The 14,356-nt window shown below is 25.9% G+C and overlaps 1 protein-coding gene across 44 annotated transcripts in view; it reads right to left on the bottom strand.

Annotated features, from left to right (window-relative positions):
• The window catches only part of LOC127289936 (calcium-activated potassium channel slowpoke), a 105,434-nt gene that overhangs the window by 31,100 nt on the left and 59,978 nt on the right, over positions 1-14,356 (bottom strand). For 31 of the 44 annotated variants that reach the window (XM_051318234.1, XM_051318249.1, XM_051318240.1 and 28 more), the window contains exons 9-11: positions 11,237-11,389; positions 9,190-9,345; positions 4,315-4,427 (exon numbers count right to left, since the gene is read on the bottom strand). In XM_051318234.1, coding sequence (XP_051174191.1) covers positions 4,315-4,427; positions 9,190-9,345; positions 11,237-11,389 — 422 coding nt within the window. Of the gene's footprint in view, positions 1-4,314; positions 4,428-8,545; positions 8,659-9,189; positions 9,346-11,236; positions 11,390-14,356 lie in introns of all 44 variants that reach the window. The other 13 variants (XM_051318226.1, XM_051318235.1, XM_051318251.1 and 10 more) reach the window with 2 other exon arrangements.

Raw genomic sequence — 14,356 nt, 5'->3', positions numbered from 1 at the left:
GGAAATTTTTTTCAAAAATCAAAAAAATACTTTTGGCAAATCTATACAACGTAAAGTAATATTATTTATAATAATAAATAAATAATTATTACTTATAATTTTTCTAATTAAATTTCAATCGATATTAAAAACAGTATTATTTTATTATATTAATTTTTATTTACTTTTTATTTATTAACAAAAAAAAATGTTAACCTTTACTATTAAAAATAAAAAAAAAAAAAAAAAAAAAAAAGACAACACAGTGATGGAAATAGTGTACATATAAATGATGAAAGTATTTTTTTCAACTACAATTATAAAATAATAAATGTATTTTTTATATATTTTGTGAATAAATTGACAAAATGTTTATAAAAAAGAAAATAATAATCTGTGTTGTCTGTATTATGATTTGTGAACAAACCTGTATTTTATATCAATATATAAGAAGTTGTAATCGATGTTGTGTGAAACAGAAGTAATAAGATTTATTTTGTGATTTTGTCGATTATTATAAATGATTGAATTTTCTACATAATGTAAAAGCGACACTATATTTATATATATATTCAATATATGCACAAACAATAATATATAGCGAAAGCAAATGCAGAAATATGGCGTGAGAACATATCAAACATACCATGCAATGTGTTGCAAGTTGAGTAAATTTAATTCAAAAAAAAAATTAATTTATTAATATTACATTTTTTAATTTAAATAACATTTTTAATCGCATAATTAATTTCCGCTTTTTTTAAAATATTTTCATTTTTCTCTAGAACATAAAATTTTTTTTTTTACAATAAAAAATAAATAAAAATAAAATAAGACAACTGTGTAAATTTAAATAAAATTTATATCTATTCATCAATAATGATTAAATTAATAAATGATAAAGAATATATATATTTATTTATAATAATTTATATCAGTTAATAATAAATAATGTATTAATAATATATTTTTATTGTATATTTAATTTTATAATTTTCTAAACTTCGAAATTATTTCTTTGAATATAACAAAAAAAAAAATTTAATTTAAATAATTAAGTTTAATACCATAATAAAATTAAAAAAAAAAATCGCCAATACAATTTAAATTATTTAAAATTTTTTAATTTAAAATTAAAAAATGAATTTTCAAAGTTCAACGAAATATTTTATGATGAATTTAATTTGTGCATTGGAGGAAATATCAGGCAATTATTTAGAAAATAATTTTCTATTTACCAAGAAGCCGAAGACATGCGAGGAATGGAAGATCACTAATAACAGCTGCAATTTATATCTAATATATTGTCACTCTGCTCTAAATCTACATATATATATTTATTGTTATAGGCTGGCAATAATATAACGGCGAAAGGATCACTACATTTTATAATAATATAGGGAAAAAAAAATTATATGTTTTAATGATATATATAGATAACTAATAATATAACAATAATAAAAAAATAATAAAAAAAAAATAATACAGGTCGCAAATATGAACTCGTATACATGGGATAAATATGACATATGTATACGATAGGTTACGGATGAGAATTAAAACTATCTAGAGGAGATTATTATCTAAAAAAAAAAAAAAACAAGAGGGAATATATTTTATATATTATAGGCTTAATACTCCCACACACGCAAACGAAATATATATAAATATCGTGATTCAGAAGTGTGCCAAAAAAAATTAAATCAAACCTTCAACCAAATCCATAACTATTTTTTTTTTTTTTAAAAAGTAGTGCACTGCTAAAAATTTTTTTTATTGCTTTGTTTTTATTGACAAAAAAAATTACGTTTCTTCTTCAATTATATTTTATCATTAAAATTATTCCTTATTTTTGCAAATATATGATAAATTTTGAAAATTATTCAAGAAGCATTTTCCATTAATTGCTCTCTAAATCTGAATTAGTAAAAATGTTTACTAATTTAAATTAGTGACTCATTTTTTGCTTTAGAATTAGTTAAATTTTACTAATTGTTAGTAAAAGTTATGAATAATTAGTAAAATTTTACTAATTCTAAAGCACTAATTTAAATTAGTAAACATTTTTACTAATTCAGATTTAGAGAGTTTATTTAATTATCCAAAAAAATTATTAAAATTCAAAGATTGAAAATTTATAAATACTTAATCAATTTAAAAATAAAAATATAATTATCACACAATATTATTGGGAAAAAAAGAAAATAATTTTTTTTTTTGGCCAAACAAAAAAAATTTCTAACAGCATAGTGCAATACCAGTGCATTTACAGTGCATATATTTATGTTTAAAAAAAAATTATTATCCGCATATTAAAGATGTTAGAGAGCATTCTAATTAATTGAAGAAGAAAAAATTGTTTGTGCAATATTTTAAAATTCTAATTAATATATATATATTAAAAAAAATAAATTTTTTCTATTAAAATTCAAAATTTTATTATAATAGTGATTAAAAATTAAATGAATGATTTTGAATTCTAATGTGTATATATAACAATTCAAAGTGCAAAGAGAAGAAAAAAACTAAGAGGCGTCTCCTTTACCAAAATTGTGCTATCCTTTTTTGTTTAGATTTGAAAAAAATGTTACGTTTATTTAGAAAAAAAAAAAACGTAGAAGAGCAGCAGGCATGCGAGTACAGAGAAGGAAAATGGTTAATAATAATAATAATAATAATTGAATCGCTAAATATACACACACATACACACAAATGCATAATAACAAGGGGACGGGCACTGATTTTGGAATAAAAAATTTTAGTGTTAAGTAAAAAAAAAAAAATTGAAAAAATATTAATAGAGATTAACATGAAAGTTATAGCGAAAATGATAAATGTCAAATTTGAAAAAAGGGAATTTCATTTTTACTATTCGAAACTCAATTCGAAAATTCAAATACCAGGAACTTGTTTTTTTTTCTCATGCTGATTCCTATACATTTAGGATAAGATGCTCTAATATTAATCCCTTAAAAAAAAAAAATCAAATATCTAAAAATTTTTAATTAATTTAAAAATTTGCAATTTGAATTAAAAATATTTTTTTTTGCAAAGAAAAAAAAATACATTTTTTTTTTTAAATATTTAACTATTCTTTAAATTTAGTAATATTTAGTGGATTTTTTCTTTTCCGAAGTGAAAATTTTATTTCACTCTCATTATCCCCAGCACACTTAAATTCAAGGTCAAGTTGACATTACTTCTCAAATCAGCGCTCATAAAATTCATCTTATTATTGAAATATTCTCAATGAGCAGAAAAAAGAAAAAATTTTTTTTTTTTTTTTTAATTTACTCTTTCCCTCTGTTTTAAAAGACTAGTACTCGTCCCCTAGAAAAATGCATCCGTGTGCTTATGAAGAAGAAAAAAAAAAAAAAAAAAAAAATTCTCGCGATTACCCACTTGGAAAGATTCCCTGGAAAGTGCCTCCTGGAGGTTCTATCATAATTCCGCCGGAAATTCCAACGTAATTCCGTCAGAGTTCCAAAGAATTTCCGATGGGATTCCGCCGGAGTTCTGACGGAATTCCAATTAATTTTTTTCAAAAATTTTAAATTTAAAGTTGTATCAGAATTCCGCCGGAAATTCCAACGTAATTCTGTCGGAATTTCATCGGAAATCCAAAGAATTTCCTATGGGATTCCGACGGAATTAGGACTTTAAAATTTTTGAAAAAAATTAATCGGAATTCCGTCAGAACTCCGGCGGAATCCCATCGGAAATTCTTTAGAACTCCGACGGAATTACGTTGGAATTTCCGGCGGAATTCTGATAGAATCTCCAGGGGCACTTTCCGGGGAATCTTTCCAAGTAAGTAGAAAAAAAAGGAAAGAATGAAATAAAAATTACTCAGGCTCTCACGATATTGGCAATAACAATATTTTGACGGGAGAATTCTACACAAAAAAGATTAATGAAAAATAAACAAAATAAAATAAATAAAAAAAAAAATTAAAGAATCAATAAGAAAAAAAAAGAAAAAAAAGATAAATGAAAAAAATAAATAAGAATATAAACAATGAAGAAAAAATAGAATATAAGTTACACTATGTATGTAGATAAATATAATGGTGCTAGGCGAAAGAAAAACTCCGGAGGTCAAAAAACGTTTGTTGATGCATTATGTATACATTGTCACGTTTATGCTCTTTTATAAAAGAACGTGTCGGAGGCTCGAAACAGAGAGAGAGAGAGAAAGAGAGAGAAAGAGAGACAGAGAAAAAAAGAAGGTGAGAGTGTAAGAGTGTGAAATTGTGTAAGTCAATGTAAAAAGAAAAAAAAAAGAAGTGGGGGGTAAGTTTGCATGTGTGGCAGCCGGTGGCAGCGAGAACTTACTCGCTGGCTTGGGGAAATGTCATCCCGGTAAAGGACGGGGAGAGGGTTTCCGTGTACATCTCGCAGCCAGTGCCCTGCAGGTAATCATTCTGCCACGCTTGAGTGTCCGGCGACTGAAACACCAACCAACCTCCACGTCATCGACCGTCAAAAAAAATATACCTTCTCACGCTCACCAATTAATGTTTCCCGAAAATTTTTCTTTTTAACAACCCGAAATTTTCAAAAACCGAAAGAAGCCAAAAAAAAAATAGTTCACAAAAACCAAAATTTGATTATTATAAAAATTTCAGTAAAAAATATTTGTAAAGCGAAATTTTCTTTATTTTCTCTTTGACTTCCTTTGATTCAAATTGCTAAGAAAATGTATGTATGTACATAATAATAGAAAAAAAATTGTGATATATAATAGAAATTAATTAAAATTTAAAATCGTTGATGAAGAGTTAACGTCATCTTGTGGTATCTTTTGACCTGCATTAAAAGAAAAATTATACCTGCATAAATATGTCAATTAGTAAAATACACTGTTTATTTTTTTGGTAGAAAAAAACATTATTAGTGATGTATACTAAATTTTTGTTGATTTTTAATAAGAAAATAATGATTTTTTTTTTTAGTCAGAAAACGTTGATTTTTAGTGAGAAAATAATTTTTTTATGTCCTAAGATTTGTTTTCTAATATGATTTTTTATGTATATATGTATATTACATTCGATATGCAAAATTAATTAATTTTCATGATAGAACAAAAAAAAAAAAAAATTGGGGAACTTGTAAAAAAGAAGTAGTGGCAGCTGGCACCGTTCAATTATTCACCATTTTCGCTTCTAAAAAGCCATTTTTCTTTCCGAGGCAAAAAAAAAAATGCATAATTTTTGAATAGTCATTTTGTAATTATATAAGTAGTAAAAATAAATATACAGTCAGAAATTTGAATTTTTTTCGTTATTTTATTAGTAGTATAAATCGTCTTTAGTCAGACAAAAAAAAGTAGAAAATCAGTAGAACAAGTCAATATTTAGGTAGAATTTATAAATGTTTGTAATTTTTTCAGTAGTACAACTCAATATTTAATTTGACATTCAATAATTTTTTGTTATTTTATCAGTAGTACAGGTCAATATTTAGGCTGACGTTTTACAATTTTTTTTTAATTTTGTCAGTAGTACAAGTCAACATTTAGTCAGACATTCCAAGTTTTTGTAATTTTGTCAGTAGTACAAGTTGGTTTTAGTCAGACATAATAAATCATAATTAAAAGAATGTAAAAACCAGTAGTAGAAGTAAGTTTTTAATCAGACTTTTTAAATTTTTGTAATTCTATTAGTAGTACAACTCAATGTTTAGTTAGACTTTTTCATTTTGTAATTTTATGAGTAGTACAAATATTTAGTCAGTCATTCTAAACATTTGAAATGTTTTTCAGTAGTACAAGTCAATATTTAGTCAGTTTTGTTTATTTTCTTGTGAGTAGTTTAAATCTGTTTTAGTCAGACATAAGAAAAAAAATTAGAAAATCAGTAGTACAAGTCAATATATTTAGGAAGAATTTCTAAAGGTTTGTAATTTTTCAGTAGTAGGAGTCAATACTTAGGCAGAATTTGTAAATGTTTGTAATTTTTTCAGTAGTACAACTCAATATTTAATTTGACATTCAATAATTTTTTGTTATTTTATCAGTAGTACAGGTCAATATTTAGGCTGATGTTTTGCAATTTTTTTTAAATTTTGTCAGTAGTACATGTCAACATTTAGTCAGACATTCCAAGCTTTTGTAATTTTGTCAGTAGTACAAGTTGGTTTTAGTCAGACATAATAAATCATAATTAATAAAATATAAAAGCCAGTAGTAAAAGTAAGTTTTTAATCCGCCTTTTTAAACTTTTGTAATTTTATTAGTAGTACAAGTCAATATTTAGTCAGTTTTGTTTAATTTTTTGTGAGTAGTTCAAATCTGTTATAGTCAGACATAATAAAAACAATTAGAAAATCAGTAGTACAAGTCAATATATTTAGACAGAATTTCTAAAGGTTTGTAAGTTTTCAGTAGTAGAAGTCAATATATGGTCAGACTTTTAAATTTTTGTAATTTTATCAGTAGTACAAAAATTATGCAAATTTTTTTTTTGTCACCTTCAAATATTTTCAAGAGCCAAACACACATTCAATTTTAGTTTCTTTGTCCAAAAAAAAAAAAAAAACTTAAATAAATATTTTACAAAAATTATCCATTTTATATTAAAACATATTAAAATTTAATGGAAACAAAATTAAAAATAAATAATTCCCAGTAAATTACAATTAATTCCCCCCCCCCTTCATTATTGGCCTAGATTTTACAATGTCATATATATATATATATTGGTCGTGTGTGATGCTGGCTTTTCCACAATTGATTAATTCAAATAACCCCTCGGCATAAGGGGATGTTCCTAATAATGGAATTCAAACCCGATGAATTCCCACTAGAATGCATTCTCATTCGAATCTCATGAGTTATCGATTGAGCTCAAAAATTCTTTTATTTTCGTACAACTTCATCATCATCATTATCATCCCTTCGTTTCTCAATATACCATTTTTGCGCTGATAATTGTTTACGCGATTTTTTATAATCCGAGTACTCAGATATTTAATCCAGTAGAAATTAAAAAAATATTTTTTTCGCGCAACAATTTATTGTAAATATACAGCCCCAATAAAAATCCCCATTATCAAACAAAATTATTGCACTGTAAAAAAATATAAATTATTATATTCTTTTAAAATTCAATTTTTTTCCCACTAAAATAAAAAAAAAAAAAAAAAATTCATTGTTTATTTAAAATTATCAAAAATGATAATATTATTTTCATAAAAAAAAGGAAAATGTTTATCTCTTAAATAAATAGTTGATGTTTGGGGTAATCATTTCTGAAAGTCAAATGACCTTCTCTATATACGTGAAAAATAAAAAACCAAGTTTTTGTTAATTTTTTTTTTTTCTCTCTCTTTTGTGCCTATAGAATATTCTTATCACCTAAAGGCATTCTTGAATCTATATGAAATTTGAAACGTTTCAAAAAGATTTGAAAAGCAGATTTAATATAGATTTGAAAAGCAGAAGGTTTGATCAATATATTATTATGAACTTACTTTAACCTGCATCACGTCTGCACCTTATTACAGGGAATTAGTGATTAACTTCATCTCGTCGATTTATCTCGACATTATATTTATATTATATATATATATATATATATATATATATATAATATATTAATATCAAAGAGCATCTTTTAAAGAAATATATATATAGAAGGTGAAGAAATATAGATATATATAAATGTATATATAATAACGACGTTACTGAAGCAATGATAGGGTGGTTACATTGATTAGGTGTATATAGCACAAATACGGTTTTATACATTGTTGACACGTTCATAAAAAAGAGGTTCATATATAGCGGAGTGGAGCGTAGTGAGAGACATAGGCGAGGCGGAAGCTTCATCCCCTTTAAACCGATTCAAGAGACTGTCCAATTATATATATTATATTTATTTTCATTATATAAATTAATATATATAATTTAAGCTCGTGTTAATATTCGCAGTCCAAATAAACACAATAGAAAACCAAACACATAGCATGCGCTTTTTAATCGTAAAAAAAAAATTAATAGCCAGGCTGCTTTTTTTTATCATCTTCAATGTTTCATTTTTTGCTTCTGTTATTCGAATTTTTTTTTTCATATTTTCTAAATTATAATAATTCCTAAAGAAGAGCAGTTAAATTATTCACCAAGAAAATAAAATAAAATCTTTAAATTTTTAAATAAAATTATTTTTGTATTCTTTTCAAAGTGATGAAATAAATGATTATGATCAGCTTCTTGACATTAAAATTCCCCTAATTGATTTTAAAATTAAAATGAATTGAAAGTAAATTAAATTTGAATCAATGGCAATTTAAATATTATTATATTATTAACAGTGTGATTTGATGTTAAATACAAATTGAGTTACAATAAATTTTTTGTAAAAAGTATTTTTGTAAAGTGTTGATTATTTTTTTTTTTTAGAAAGGCAGACACATTCGGCTTTTTTTAGCAATAAAAAAAAAATACACGCAAAGGACAAGTCTCTTGAAACGGAAAAATTTACACTCTGCTGGATGTCAAATTTTTTTTTTGGATTTTTTTTTTTTCTTTTTTTTTTTTTGTTGCTTTTTTTATGAACCGACTTACTCAGTTGCTTTGGCAAAGGGCATTCCAATGAAGGTTGGGCTCAGTGTCTCGGTGTACATCTCCATTCCTGTTCCTCGAAGATAGTCATTCTGCCAAGCCTGTATATTGGGCGACTGATACCAATCAACCAACCATTTTTTTTTTCTAAATATTAGACGCGCGCCTATGCATGTTCTCGTGCTTGACATTCACAGTGAAACAGTTTTCCCACAATTATTATATATGTTAATTATAAAAAAAAAAAAAATTTTTTTTTCCTCTTCCCCAATTTTTTACTTACAAAAAAAAGGTTATATTTATTTTTTATTTAAAAACCATTATTAAAAAATAATTAATAATACTTCTCCTACGAAGGAGAAAGCAACAATAATAATAAAAAAATTTTTTAAAAAATTATATATTTTTCGTTATTGTAGAATTTTTTTAATATTTGTTATTTCATCATTGATAAATTTTTCCTAAAAATAATAATAAAAAAAAAAAAAACCCTCGCGGTCACTGTGAACAGTTTTTCAAAATATTAAAAAAAAAAAAATAAAAGAATTTTTTAAATCGCGTTATTATTCGGTACATGCATAGAAGAGAGCGGATGTTTTTTTTTTTAAATTCTAATAATTAGAAAATAAAGGACGATGTGTACTGACCGTCTTAAAGGAACGCATGGCAAAGAGATTAGCCATCATTGTACTGAATCCTGGCGCTAAACAGGATTGTGCGATGAAACCCAACTTCAGTTCAGCTAGACAAATTACATCGTCACCTTGCTTCCAGTCCCACGATGGAATGTTTAATAAATAGGCCTAGAAATATTAATAGTAAAATTATAAAAAAAAAAAAAATAAAAGGAAAGAAAATTAATAAAAAAAAAAATAAAATTACAATTATTGAAATTTATATAAAAAAAGAAATATTCAAACAATAGTCCAGTAGTATAAGTAAGTTTTCAGTCAGACATGTAATTTTCAAGAATTCATTTAATTTACATTCCAGTAGTTTATGACTGTTTTAGTCAGACATGGTTAAGATTCCTACAATTTTAGTGTCATCCCCAGGTGGAAAAGTTCCCGATAGTGACTAACGGTAGTCATTACCGCTCCCGCTACCGGAATATTCACTACCGGTAGCCACTACCGGTAGTCACTACCGGTAATTTTTTCGGAACTACCGGTAGCCACTACCGGTAATTTTTCCGGGACTACCGGTAGTCACTACCGGTAATTCTTCCGGTACTACCGGTAGTCACTACCGTTATTTTTTTTTACTACCGGTAGTCACTATTGGTAATTTTTTCCGGGACTACCGGTAGTCATTACCGGTAATTTTTCCGGGAATTACAATCGAAATATATTTTTAAAAAATTCAGAAAAACAAATTTTGATTGTAATTCCCGGAAAAATTACCGGTAATGACTACCGGTAGTGACTACCGGTAGTCCCGGAAAAAATTACCGATACTGACTACCGGTAATAAAAAAAAAATTACCGGTAGTGACTACCGGTAGTACCGGAAAAATTACCGGTAGTACCGGAAGAATTACTGGTAGTGACTACCGGTAATCCCGGAAAAATTACCGGTAGTGACTACCGGTAGTAAAAAAAAATTACCGGTAGTGACTACCGGTAGTACCGGAAAAATTACCGGTAGTGACTACCGGTAGTCCCGGAAAAATTACCGGTAGTGACTACCGGTAGTGGCTACCGGTAGTCTAGGAAAAATTACCGGTAGTGACTACCGGTAGTCTAGGAAAAATTACCGGTAGTAACTACCGGTAATCCCGGAAAAATTACCGGTAGTCCCGGAAAAATTACGGGTAGTGACTACCGGTACTAGCTACCGGTAGTCTAGGAAAAATTACCGGTAGTAACTACCGGTAGTACCGGAAGAATTACCGGTAGTGACTACCGGTAATCCCGGAAAAATTACCGGTAGTGACTACCGGTAGTCCCGGAAAAATTACCGGTAGTGACTACCGGTAGTGGCTACCGGTAGTCTAGGAAAAATTACCGGTAGTGACTACCGGTAGTCTAGGAAAAATTACCGGTAGTAACTACCGGTAGTGAATATTCCGGTAGCGGGAGCGGTAATGACTACCGGTAGTCACTACCGGGAACTTTTCCACCTGGGTCAGTAGTAAAATACAATTTTAGTCAGACATAACATTTTTAGAATTCATGTAATTTTTTTTTAATTCGGTCATATTGGACTTTAATCAGAATTTTAGTAACAATAGTAAAGTACCGTTTTAGTCAGAAAATACGTTTTAAAATTTTTTGTAATTTTGAAATCAGTAGTACAATATATATATAGTTTTAGTCAGAGTTTTTTTTTTATATATTCTTGTAATTTTTGTAACAGTAGTTACAGACACTTTCACCCAGACAACAGTTTTTGAAATAAGTAGTAAAATAAATTTTTAGTCAGACATAATCATTTCGAATTCCTCTAATTTTGTTATCAGTAGTTAGGGAAGTTTTAGTCAGATAATTTAAATCCTTATCGATTCTATAATCTCAGTATCAAAATCCATTATAATCAGACATAATTTTTAATATATATTTCTAATAATTCATCAGCAGTAGATAAAGGACATTTTTAGTTAGACAATTGCACTTTTTCTACGATTGCGTTTAAAATAAATAATTTGTATTATAATAATAAAATTTTCTTTTTAAAAATATGGGCAATAAATACCTTATTATGATACTGCATGAGCTGAATGATAACACGGATGTCGTCTGAATAATTTTTGATGGAGATGACTCGCATGATGTTCGCTGCATCCTCAGCGTCTGGATCCTGACAGTATTTATTTGCCAATACCAAACACGCATCAGCTTCGTGTACCTTAAAAAATTGTAACAATCGTTATTTTAAATTGTATAAATTTTTTTTCCAAAAAAGAATTTTTTTTGAAAATTAATAATAAATTCTAATTAAAGGGGGGGAAAAAATGGACATTTATTTTTAATGATGATAATAATTTCAAGATGAAAACAAAAATTTTATTAAAAATATGAAAGAATTTCAAATATCTATCAAGAAATTTGAAATTTAATTATAATAAATAATTCAAATTTAATGAAGTATAATTATAATATGGTAATAATAAAATATGAAATTCATCAAAAAACAAAAAAAAAAGAAAATTTGCAGGAAAAAGATCACGTGGTGGGAGTAATAGTTCACAGACTAATTCCCGTAAAAATTGACAAATATTTTTAAAATAATAATAATAATAACAGACGGGAATAATTATCTTGAGTATTTGGATATAAAAAAAAAAAAAATTGGACAAGTAAAAGTAGATAAAAATAAAGGGAAATTCTCGCCTTGGTTTTTTTTTTTAATATATATATATTTGTACTGGAATTATTTGTTGGTGATGTGTCATGCTTTCCGAGTGCAATAAATTTTTTTTGGAAAATGTTATATATATTTATATAGGTATATATGTTGATATGATAAATTTTAGAGCTAAAAAAAGAAAGCTGTTTATTAATTATACTAAGCATATACAAAAAAAAAATAACATTCTACCGTATAATAAGAAAATTTTCTGATTATTCTAATTAACTATCAACTATATATAGGAAACGAATATAAGGAAGACTATATTAAAAAGGCTATTAAAAATATTTAAGAAATAGTATACTATAATAAATACGCAATTTTCATTAACTTACATTTTTGATATAATAATCACGGTGTAGATTGGGCTTTTATTTTAAACTATTTTTAATTATTTCTATAGGGTATTTTACAGTCTATTAATAAAGCGACAGGTCACTGTTCAATTTATTCATTTAATTTATTTTTATTGAAAAATATCTATAAAAAAAAATTGTTTTCTACTATCAAATCAAAACTATATATATATATAATTCTGGAGAAAATGAAAACTTTTTTTCAATACAAAGGTTTTTCTTTTGTAAAGGACAATACATTCATAAATATCATAATTCGACTTGAAATTATGAAATAATTTAATAAAACAATTCTCATTTTGAAATAGGTTAAGGATTGAATGAATAAAATTGTAGATTTGCAATTCAAATGAATAAAATGGTAAAACGTTGAGGTTATTAGGTTACCATTAATATGAAGCATTGCAGATGATAAAAAAGTATAGTGGAAGTAACAATTTTTTTTTTTATAATAAAAAAATACATACAGTGACCTTTCGCAGTTTTTTTTTTAAATATGTAAAAATTAACGTCAAATAAGAATTTTTTTTTTTTTAACGGAACATCCATCGTGCTTTGGCTCTAGCATGAAAAGCTCGCTCTAACATGCTCTTCTACTCTCTTAATTTGAATTAATGAGAATTCATTAACTAAGTAAATATTTCTACTAATTTAAATTGGTGAAAATTTATACTAATTTTGAGTCATTTTTCACAAAAATTTTAGTCAAAAAAAAAAATAGTAGGTACTTAATAGTAATATTTTATTTTAAAAATATTAAAAATTACTACTAATTTTAGTAATTTTTCACTGAAACTTTAGTTTTAGTAAATAGTAATACTCTTAGTAAATATTAGTATTTTACTAAAAATTTCTACTAATTTTTAATTATTTTTTTACAGAAAAATTTTTGTAAATAAAATATTACTAAATCAAATAGAAATATTTCACTAATTTCAAAATTTCTACTAATTAGACTTAGTAAACGAAACTTTAGTAAAAAAAAAAAGTTAACAAATTCTTACTAATTAAAATAAAGAGAATATATAAGAAATAATATTTGTATATAATTATAAATATCTGTCTCTAAGGGGACCGCTAATTGTAAAGAGAAAAGAAAAGAGAAAGATTAAAAAAAAAAAAAAAAAAAAAAACTTACATCTGATTACATTCAGAGTTTCAACCTTTATATAGTGCAAAAGGTAGTAAACACTGAATACTAAAGATATAGAGATATATAACTATGTACCTTTACGCTAATCACTATCTCTACAATGGTCGTTAACATCAAGCTTTCACAAAAACACGAGCACTTACCCTCCTGGGTCGGCAGCAGGCATGGGTCTATATCCGAGTTAGAAAATTAGCCTCAAGAGGGAATTTTTCTCAGAATACAAAATTTATATACATCTATTTATATATATATATATAAAGTACTTATAATGCTTATGCATAATTCACGTACATGATTTAAATATATAGGTTTTATCGAGAAGAATATTATATATAAGCGAGTATAATAATTTTTTATAGGGATTCTCTTTATAAAGTATATATTTATAATATGTATAAAAACTGAGGATCTAAAGCGGATTCGGGTTGGACGGGGGGGGGGGGGTATACTTTATTCTTCAAATTCAACCATAATATTTATCCATTTACTATATTGAGGGGGAATATTTTTCATTGACGTTCGTTTTTTTTTTTTTATTATTATTAATATTATATATAGGAACATAGGATTAAACACACAGGCAACAATCATGTCCTGGAACAACATTACTTGATTGTCTTGCTTTAAAAAAAAAAAAAAAAAAGTTTCAGAACATTTTATAAATGCATCCTCATTGAACAAAAACAATCACACGACAATTTTTATTCTTTAAATTAAAGATAAATATTCACTGGTATTTTTTTTTTACGAAAATAAAAAATGGGTTATTTCAAAGTAAGGGGAAACAAATCTTTATGTCAGTAGAAAAAGTAGATTTTAGTCAGACGAAACTCTTTATTATTAGTAGTAAAAGAAATTATATGTCAGACATACTTATAGAAATTTTTTAAATTATCATAGAAAACTTTAAGTTAGACATAATAATTTCTTGTAAATTTTATGCTAGTAGAAACA

The sequence above is a fragment of the Leptopilina boulardi genome, unplaced genomic scaffold (genome assembly GCF_019393585.1).
Source record: "Leptopilina boulardi isolate dan_hultmark-lab unplaced genomic scaffold, ZJU_Lbou_2.1 LbouV2_51, whole genome shotgun sequence".
In the NCBI taxonomy this organism is placed as follows: domain Eukaryota; kingdom Metazoa; phylum Arthropoda; class Insecta; order Hymenoptera; family Figitidae; genus Leptopilina; species Leptopilina boulardi.
This window is presented reverse-complemented; position numbering and strand designations above follow the sequence as displayed.